We start from the raw sequence: 10,785 nt of genomic DNA on the forward strand, positions 1-10,785 counted from the left end.
TGTTGACACTTAACTCAGACAAGATTTTGGAAAAATATCGTATTTTAAGAAAAATTCAACTGCAATTTTGAGGAGGGGGGGGGGGGAGTGAGGTGTGACATCATTTTAGGGGGTGTCTGCATTTTTCGTATTGTGACGATATGTGGAGAGGGGGCAAAAAATCGTCAACAAGCGAGACGTCATTGTCGTCATTTATGGATGACCCCTACAGAAAGCTATGTCTGTAAAGTAATGATTAATGTTACAATGTATGCTAGACTAAATGTGTAAGTGTAAATTGTTTAAAATGGGATGAAGCATATTATATGCCTACATTTTTATTTTTTAAAATAAATATTGCTAACTGGCTGAGTTTCTATCAGGCATCTCTTCGGCGGGGGACACTAGCCCCCCCCCCCCCCCCCCCCCCCCTCCCAGTACATCTACCGCTTCCTCCCAATCGAAAAAGAAAAAAAAATTATTTTACAGGGTCTAGAAAATCTATTCTTTAACCAGAAAAATGTCAGAACGATATAGTAACATCACGGTGCCTATGATACGTCGTGGCATAAACGCAGTGCGATAGGGGGTGGGGAGAAAGAGAGGGTGGAGGCCGCAGACCATGCATTTTAAATTGTGTGAGAGAAGAAGATACTGAAAAATGCTGAGTCGGGGGAGGGGTCTATAGAGTGGTGAGGATGGGGGGGGGGGGGGGTAACATTAATCAGGGGAGCTTATTTCGGTTCCACGTTGTCTGAAGATAATATATTGTAAAAAGCGGCACCCAGCTTTTAAACTATTATACTTAACCGACTGACACTTTAAATCACAAAACAGCGGAACTATAAGCCTACATGTTACGATAAGTCATAGCATATAACACATGTGTTTATTTTTTCCATGATTTCTTTCAGACATTTTTCTCCCGGGGGGGGGGGCGGACTAAAATTTCCGGGGGAGGGGGGTTGCGGACACTGTTAATATATTTTCTATATAAATTCTATTTCGTTGGGGGTGTAGTAGTTTTCGCCCGCCCCCCACCCTCCCCCCAAGAGATGCCTGGAAGAAACTCTGATTTTATCACTCACAGAAAAAAGGGCGGTGGACAACTGAAAAAGAATTGTCCGGGGTGCTATGGATGCGGGGAAAGAACTCTGAGAGAACTTGTTTTTTTTTCTTTTAAATATTTTTATTATTTTTACAAAATAATAAAATATATAGATCTGTATATTTTTTTTATTAAGAAACCTCCTAGATGTAGATCTATATGAGTCTAATATTGAGATAGATCGAGAACAAGCCTCGGATCTAGGTCCTTAAGACCTGCCTAGTGTGGATTAAAAAAATAGTGTAGGCCTAGACTACAGATTACAAACGAGAACATACGAGACTGCGAGATTTCCGGAATAATCCAAAGAAGAAACATTGTTATAAAGTTACTATAAAGACTGCTAGCTACACAAACGTAATGTTTTGTGTTCCCAACAAATGATGGTTTGCTCTTAGTCAGCAATGATTTGTTGTAGAATTTTACATCACCAAGAATGTCTAACCAAAGGTGATCTACTACATTTACTGTGTGATATAAAAGGTTTTTCTTGTTTATATGAGAGGGTCCTTGCCGATTCTCGAGCAAAGAGGCCAAGAAGTTGAAGCAGAGAGCTTCAAAAAGAAAAAAAAAACGCCAAAGTTAAAGTTATAAATATTAAAAATGATTAGGCCCTAAATGAATAATGATTTCTTGGGCAACCCTAAAATAAAGTCTGCAGCTCATTGAGGTGTCAAAACATTTCATTTAATGATTGTGTGGGGCGTAGGGCTACTTCTCCTTCTGGGTCTGTTCATCAGGGAGAAAGCTTTGACAATGTAACTTGCTGATTCTTATACTTATTAGCCTAACTAATTAATAATTATTAACAAGAACATTCCCAAAAATTGAGTAGTAGGCCTAAGCGCATATCTAAAGAAATGAACCGTAATAACACAATATAAAACTATTTTGTTCAGACACATTCCACATGTACATGAATCTGGATGAAATAAATGACTAAGAACTAGATCTAGGCCTATTTTTTTCACACACAGCCTAATTTAATAATAATTCATATCTGAAATAATTAATAATACAACTATGTTTGTCCTTAAAAACTTACAGTTTAGGGTAGAGATGATACATATTTCCTAAAAATAATTTTGTTCATTAAAAACCAATATAAAAAAGCATTAGGCCCCTGTAGTATGTATAGCACTACTTGTTATCACTTGGTCAAGGTTGTAGCTATTATTCTACAGGACTTTTGATTGTGTTTATTAGTTTATCCAATATTACTTGGATGATGTTTTGATTAATACTATAAAAAAAAAATTTTGAATAGCATTGCTATTTTTATGCCTTGTTGCAATTACACTTACTGTTTTTACAGTTAATGAAGAAAATATCTCATTTTTATCACCAAACAGTTTACAGTATGTTTGTTATGAACTCAGTATAAAATTCTGTTTGTTATGAACTCTGTATAAAATTCACCACAGAAGCATATATAGTTTAGAGAATATATTTTAGGGCATTGAAGATATAAAATTTCTACCCATCTTATTGGTGGGGGTGTGGCAGAAGAGGAGAATGGCATGGTTTGACAGTGTGGTTAATTTTAAATGTATTTCTCTACAGCCCATAAAGGGCTAAAGAAGTGTATGAAATGTAAGTCCTTCTGTGTTCAGTACTCTGGAAGTATGTAGTCACTGTTAACATTAATTATCCATAGTGAATTAAAAAGGCTGAGTGATGACAACCTAGCCAAGCAACCTGATGAAGTGTTTGATATAATTTGTAAAATTGGCAGGGGGTAAGACATAGGTTGAGCACTAGTCGTTTCCCTTTTCTTTCTTGAATCTTGTCAGTTTAGTTAGTGCATGGTTCTGCTATATGCATTTTCATCCTCTTGTGTATTTTTTCCCCTTTTGCATTTTGGCTTGCTAGCTTGCCTTTAGTAATGTTTCGGGTAAATCTTTTGTTACATGTGAATGAATTTTCTTTTTAATATTGTACCCTCACAATGCAACATTTATATTTTCATTAATTAATATTTTTCTATTAGTAGGTTGATTTCGATTCATATTAATCCTAGTCCTATACAAGAATAATAAATTTATATCAATTATTCCTTTAGGACAGTGGCCTCTTCATTAAATCAAAGTTGACAATAATCCTTTTAATATAAATAAAGTAAGTTCACAATTAGGTGGTGATGTTTTGTGAAGAACAGAAAATGATTTAAAATCTGTATAAAAAATAAAAACGTTACACAATAATTCCCCTCCCATTTCCCCATTCACTATACACACACATATGTTGTCTATAGCTCTTTGCTTGTGAATTTTTGTTTGCCTTTGCTTGAAGTGCTGTTTTTCCATTCAATGTTTTAAACTTTTTTTTTTGCCCTTTTTTTGCCTTTTATTTTGACGTCTGCTAGTATGGGGCTAACTAAGTTGAGTGAAGAAAGTTTAACAAGGCCACCTGAGGAGGTCTTTGACATACTTGGAAAGTTAGGAGAAGGGTAAGATAAAAACAAAATAAACTATATTGTTCTGTTAATTAAAGAGAACTTTAATTTAAAGACAAAAGCAATTTAAATTGAGTAATGGATATAGTTTAAAACCTTAAGAACAAAATTTAACCAAGAAACATCGCACCAGTTTTTATTACGAAGTTGATTGTGTAAAAATTACAGAATTAAGGAATCTGCAGTAAATTGATCTTTGAATTAAAATTAATTGTAATTCATTGAGCAGCTGGAGGATTATTTGTACTACTGAAAGCATTTTGGGATACAGGCATTTTTATTTATAACTTGTAGTCTTTATCTTTCAATTTTATTGCACTAAAAGGTAGCTGTCGCCAATGTTACTTTTATTATAAGCATGCAACCTGCACTCTTCATGTCATTCTTCTCCCAGTTTCTTCTCTACTAACTGCATGCTTGATGTTACATTTTACTGTTTTAGACAAACTTGTTTTGATTTTACACTATCATTTTTTACCCTAAGATAAACATATTTTTGTACCATTGTCATGCTATTTAGTATCCTGGTTGAAAAGGATGTGAAACAGTTTTCTAAGCAGTAAATTATATCCTAGCAACCTACTCTTAAAGCTTGTGTTATAGATACTACTATAACAGAAATCTATCCATATATTGTAAAAATAAATATCCTTACAGACTTTATGCTTATTTTAGGAAGGTACGTCATACCAAAGATTACAGTTTGTTTATTGTCTGGATTATAATTTGATTCAGTTAAAAATTAGAATGCAAATTATATTTCTCAAATCATACAAATTAATAATAATCAGTTATAAAACATTGAAAATAATTTTAGTTGATTTTAGTTAAATATTTTCTTTGTTTATACCAATTTTGTATTAGTTTTTGAGTATTTTCTTTTACTCTAATACTAAGTAAGGTAACATTCTAGTATATAATGAGATAAGATTTCATACAGTCAAAGTACAGCAAGCTGAAAAGTATAAATATAAAATTTGAAGTAGAAATAAACTTTTATAAAATAGAAAATTTGACAATGCAAAACTTGTTTAATCACACAAATTAGAAAATGTGATCCATGAGCTGTATTCATAATTTTCATTTCTTGAGAAAATTCTGCACTGAATTTCTGTACACCTCCACACTTAAGGTCATATGGCAGCGTTTTCAAGGCTCTCCACAAGGAAACTGGCCAGGTACTGGCCATCAAACAGGTCCCAGTGGACACTGACCTACAGGAAATCATCAAGGAGATTTCTATTATGCAACAATGTGATTCCAAATACATAGTCAAGTATTATGGAAGCTACTTCAAGAACACAGATCTATGGGTAAACTTAATTTATCAGTGGCTTTATTTCAAGATTTTAACTATTTCAGAACATTCTCTTCAGTGTACAATGTGTTAAACGTAGGCTATATGCCAGTGGTATAATATCCTTTTAGACTCAAATCTACTTGTGTTTAGCCAACCCCATAATGTATCCAGACACTACAATTTTAATATTTATATGACCCCCATTCTTTCTAATGCTGAATTACAGATAGTAATGGAGTATTGTGGTGCTGGGTCTGTATCTGATATTATGAGACTCAGAAACAAAACTGTAAGTAAATTTGATCTAAGTATTCAAGTAATTTAAAAACACAGTTCAATTGAAAAGATAACGTAGGAAAATAGTTTGGTCATTATCCTACTTTGTTTCTTTTTTGTAAAGATGATTAATTTTTATTTTTTTAAATTTCTTCAGCTAACAGAGGAAGAAATCTCTACTATTTTGTTCTACACACTCAAAGGATTGGAGTACCTGCACTCCAGACGAAAAATACATAGAGATATTAAGGCTGGAAACATTTTATTAAACACAGAAGGCCATGCCAAGCTGGCAGATTTTGGTGTGGCTGGCCAGTTAACAGTCAGTTTTGTTTTTTAAATTTATACAAAATGTCTTGAAAATTATGCCTAATTATTTATCAGGTATTAGATATATTTAGTCTGGCGTATTTCATGTTTCACATGTATTTTCTTGTCATCAGGATACGATGGCCAAACGTAACACTGTGATAGGAACTCCGTACTGGATGGCACCAGAAGTGATACAAGAAATAGGTTATGACTGTGTTGCAGATATTTGGAGTTTAGGTTAGTTTACAAAGGCTGACATTTTTAAAAAGTACACACATGTATTTAATGTTAAAAAGTAATATGGGTTTGCCTATGATACACTTTGGAAAAGGGGAAAAAAATCAAGTTTAATTTGTTAACCATAAAATGTTTTGATAATTTCTTTTAAATTTGTTTGTAATTTCTGTTTGTCTAATAGGTATAACAGCACTGGAAATGGCAGAAGGAAAACCTCCTTATGGTGATATTCACCCAATGAGAGTATGTTGCTTGTTTATATAAATTTCACTTTAAAATTGTATTATTTTATTTATTTGAACTAAAATTACATAGAACTAGTGTATTCAGTTGTGGTGATTTTATTGACTTTGCTTTTCAGGGAGTTATTCTGATTCAAATTTCTACATATAAATAATATAAGTAACTGTTTTAAATGTGCCCTACATAATTAAAAACATACAAAAAATATATCTATATTATGTTTTTCCATTGTTTAGGCAATATTCATGATACCAACCAAACCTCCCCCGTCTTTCCGTAAACCTGACAAGTGGTCACCTGAATTCATTGACTTTGTGTCCAAGTGTTTAGTTAAAAATCCAGAACTTAGAACATCAGCTGCTGAATTGTTAGAGGTAAGCTTGTCATAGTCATAGGTTTACTGTTCTTTTCATTGATCAACCTGTAGATTTTTTTACAAATAAAATGTAAGGGTTTTTAAATTGGAAAAACTATTCATATTTCATTGTAAACAAAAAATATTCTACTTGTTCTGCATCCTGCCTTAAGCCATCTTAGATCAAAATACTGTATTTTGACAAAAATGTTGTTTTTGATTAAACAGTGATTACATTTCTCTCTTTATTGAAAAAAGTTAAAGAAAAAATTAAACTTCTTTCTTTATTAAAATATATAGAGTCTGTTGAACAAAATGCTTTCTTGACTACTCACAAGTAAATACTCATAAGAATGTTTTGAATGTTTTCGTTTTAGCATGATTTTATCAAGAATCGTGACACATGCAATGTCCTATACAACATGATACAGGAAGCCAAAGAAATTCAGGAAGCACAGGCCAATATTGTTGTCAATGGGGATGATTCAGTAAGTTGGATAATCCATCACTCTGCTACAGAGTTCATAAAAATGTTAAGACTAATTTACTCAAGCTGCATTCTTTTAAAAATGTTTTTGAACTAGTTTATGAAACAAATAAATAATAAATTAATCCCTTAACCCTTGGGAGTTGTTGGGGCACCACGGATTTGTATGGTGTGACGAGGGCTAAATGTCACATGGCTGCTACCATTCTTCTCCATGTCTGGCCCGAAGTTCATTTAGGAACTCTTGCTCCTTGGCTGGTGACTTATACTGAAAGACCATATGACAGGGATGTCAATTTATGAAAATAACAAATAACTAAACTGTTTTATAATTTTTTGATAAGTATTTTAAGAACAAGTTAACATCTTGTTTCAATTGTTCTATTTATCCTTGACTTCAGGGGGATGAAGATGATACAGATGGTACAATGGTTAAAAAAACAGACCAGGATGGAACAATGAAGGCACAACCAGAAGGTCAGTAAAATAAGTTAATTTGAAATTCAAATTTTGTTAATTTGTCTTTAAAAATTAGTGTTTTGAGTATAATACTAATATAATGAAATTTAATCTGAGAAAAAATATAAAGAAAGGCTTAAAAAAGAACACCAAAAGTAATCCTTTTAGGAAGTGGCCTAGGTATACTCAGCAGTCATTAAAATTAATTAGTGTTTTGAGTATAGTACTAATTTAATAAAATTTAATCTGAGAAAAAATATAAAGAAAGGCTTTAAAAAAGAACACCAAAAGTAATCCTTTTAGGAAGTAGCCTTGGTATGCTCAGCAGTCATTAAAATTAATTACAGGTACACTGACTCCAAGTGGCACAGTTGTAATCAGCAGTGAGAACTCAACACTGTCAGAAACAGGAACAATGGTCATTAATGATGATTCTGATGATTCAGATGGTACAATGAAAAGTGAGTTTTTTTTTTAGAAAGCAGATTCTTCTTTGAAAAATTAATTAAAATGTTTTGAGAATAATTAACTTGTATGATTAAAGAGATTTTAAAATAAGCATGGCATGCATGTTTTATGGCTTTCAAACAGCTCTTTAATTATCATCTTAAGTTATGTCCATCTTAGCTAAAGTGTTAATAGTTTGTCCACAGTTTATACACTCACTGTTTTTATCCCCTTCTTGATCCTTGTTTTATTTTCAAATAATTGTTCTTAGTTAACCTACGAAGTAGTTGCATTATGATTGTTTACGTATGATTACCATTCGCTCTGATTTGTATCTCTCCAGGACACAACACAGCCACAGGTGGCAAGGATGCCTACCGGCCATCTTACTTAGACCACTTTGACAAACAAGACCAGGAGAAGAGCAAGTCTGTTGCAGCTCCTGCCAACAACAACACCACCTCCCAGCAGAACCAGCAGGTGCAACAGCCGGCTCGACCTCAGCAGCAACCACAGCCCCAGCCTGCTCCACCCAAACAGATCACTCCGCCTCATCATTTCCAGCGCTCCTTTATAGATGGGGACTTCGAGTTTGTGAGTTGGGAAAACATACCTTATTTGTATTCTTTTACTTTATAAGAATTATTCATTAATTCAGGGAAGTGTTCTATGGAGTAAAGAGTTTAGAGATTGTTTTATTAAAATTTCCTCATGTGTATTACGTTTATATTTAAACATTATCAAAAATATTTCTAATTATAAAATGTATTAAACTTAAATTTCCATACACATTCGTATGGGACCTAGATGAGCTGGGTACCTGACTTAAGTAGAAAGTGAAGATGGCTGGGCTTTGAGCTATTAGACAGTCTCAGTCCAGACCACTTTCCTATCTCTCTCATGGAAGATCAGGTTTGAGAGGGTACTTTTCTTTTCCTCAGTTACGAACGCTAGCATTTGATGAGCTAGAAAGACGATTAGCAGATTTAGATCCTGAGATGGAGCGTGAGATAGAGGAGCTGAGAGCAAGATATCAAGCCAAGAGACAGCCTATACTAGAGGCCATTGATGCCAAAAAGAAACGGCAACAAAACTTTTAAATAACCTGTTGAAAAAATACACTATGTCAACAAAAAATATGTATTTTTGTAGCAAATTTTGTTAAGTGAAAGTATTGTTAATGACAACATTGGGAGAAATTTGTTACATTAAGTATTGATATTGATTAGTCTAACAGCGATGACATTTTTAGTCTTCCATGTCATTGTTCCTTTTTTTTTTTCATTTTTAGACTTTGATTTGTGACCTTTATAAAACCTTAGCATTCCTTATTATTAGAGATGGTAGTCCCCTCAAAGCAATTTTTTCCCCCGTTCAACAGGTTTTGTTGCATTTAACTTATTTTTCAGTTGTGGTTTTGGTGTAAAGGTACTAAAGAGAAAAATCAAAATACTGTTTCCCCTTTTGACATCTGTTCATCAGATGGTTTAATTAATAGGGCTAACTTTTCAGAGTACCAAGTGTATGTAAGTTGCTTAAGAATTAGTCATTCCTTTTTTAATGTATCAGTAGTACCTATACCAGAATGTGGTGAATTTTATTTCTTTTTTTCATGTTATTCTTCCTTTGTAATTTTATTTTGAATCCCATAAATTATATATAGATCTGTAGCTTGTAACGGTTATTTGCAGAATTATGTACACCTTATTTTAACAATTTTCTTTTCTGCTAAAAATTCTTTCATTGAAAACAAAATCTGTATTAAAGTAAAAGCTAAAATTTAATCTAGAACTTTAATATATTTTAATAGGAACAACAGATTTGGTGATGTTAGTTTGGGTTCCCAGGAAAACGCGTTAATGGAAAATTTCGCGATGGAAAATTGCGCAAACAAAATAAAATGCACCAATGCCAACTAATTATACTAATACACTTTAATTTCGTTATATTTCGTGGCGAAGTGTTTTATTATGCTATAATGTACTTGTGGGCCATTCTTTTCTAATGTCTACAAATGCTCGATTTAAGAAAACAAAAATGCCCTTGCGCACTTTTTTGTGCGATTTTTTTTTTCCCTTGCGCATTTTTCTGGCCACCGTTAAGTTTGTTGTGATACATCAGTGTCATTGTAAATACATATATTTGCAAGGGGGCACAACTTATTTATGAATTGATTTCAAACTGATTTAGCTCTCTTTTTCTTTTCACTATGTACTAAGTAATATTGCAAAACAGATAAGAACTATTTTTGTAAAATGTTAGTGTGTCCATAATTATGACATCAACTGATGTATCTGTTCCATCACTTGTTGTTTTTGCTTGTATGTATTGAGTCCTGTTATGGGTGTTTGCTTTCAGTGCCATGTCCCTCTTAGATTCATTTTGTTCCCAGGTAATATGGTTTACAGATGTGATAAAATCTGGCAGAATTATTTCTTTCTACTAAAAATAAGCAAAAAGCTTGGCACATTTATTTAGGTTCTTTTAATCATGGTTAAAAAAAACCTTCATAGGATAGTCTATAGAGGTGATACATAAAACATTTATTTAAAAATGTATTAGTTAATTAAAAATATTTTTATATTAAATACTTGATGGAGGTAAACTGCAATGCAATTAAATAGTAAAATTTGACAATATTGTCAAAATACTTATTTCCATAACTAATCAAGTTTCTTTAAAGAATCATGGTGTATTATTTGAATGCTTAATTTTATTGTAAATATTGTTTGCCAGGTGTATTTAATGTGTGCCCAGTTGAGATTATGAAAAAAATTAAAACTGGATTGACAATGAATAGGTCTTATTATTGTTTTATATCCTAAATGTTACTTAATTTCAAGTTTAGGGACAACTGGAAATTATGGAAGAAATATCACACATTGATTTGGGCAAATATTATTTATTATAAAGTTTGAAAGCAGTATGGTATAGTTTATTTTTCTAGGAATCTGGTTTTTAATGGGTAGTTGCGGTAGTGTGTACATTTTATCAGATTTAGTAAGAACTTGAATTCTTTAAAGTTAACAGTAAATATACTATTTGTTCAATTGAAGACTTTCACATTGAATGTCATCATGCAGGTCACATATCTTCGTTTGCTAATTTCTATTTGTATATTAGTGTG

General features: G+C 32.5%; 1 protein-coding gene across 4 annotated transcripts; it reads left to right on the plus strand.

Annotated features, from left to right (window-relative positions):
- Positions 1 to 1,379: 1,379 nt before the first annotated feature.
- On the plus strand, positions 1,380 to 10,125 carry LOC131943718 (serine/threonine-protein kinase 3). 4 transcript variants are annotated; one of them, XM_059303934.1, is made up of 14 exons: positions 1,380 to 1,537; positions 2,745 to 2,825; positions 3,453 to 3,536; positions 4,675 to 4,855; positions 5,069 to 5,131; positions 5,276 to 5,440; positions 5,562 to 5,667; positions 5,849 to 5,910; positions 6,147 to 6,284; positions 6,643 to 6,753; positions 7,154 to 7,229; positions 7,559 to 7,672; positions 8,002 to 8,252; positions 8,600 to 10,125. In XM_059303934.1, exons 1-14 carry the CDS (start codon positions 1,524 to 1,526, stop codon positions 8,756 to 8,758), a joined length of 1,605 nt encoding a protein of 534 aa, XP_059159917.1. In that variant the 5' UTR covers positions 1,380 to 1,523; the 3' UTR covers positions 8,759 to 10,125. The 4 variants fall into 4 exon arrangements, with proteins under 4 accessions (XP_059159917.1, XP_059159920.1, XP_059159919.1 ...); XM_059303937.1 differs by lacking the exon at positions 2,745 to 2,825 and adding an exon at positions 3,150 to 3,205; XM_059303936.1 differs by lacking the exon at positions 3,453 to 3,536.
- Positions 10,126 to 10,785: the final 660 nt, after the last annotated feature.

The sequence above is a fragment of the Physella acuta genome, unplaced genomic scaffold, assembly GCF_028476545.2.
Source record: "Physella acuta isolate Inbredline_101_S28 unplaced genomic scaffold, ASM2847654v3 ptg000465l, whole genome shotgun sequence".
In the NCBI taxonomy this organism is placed as follows: Eukaryota; Metazoa; Mollusca; class Gastropoda; family Physidae; genus Physella; species Physella acuta.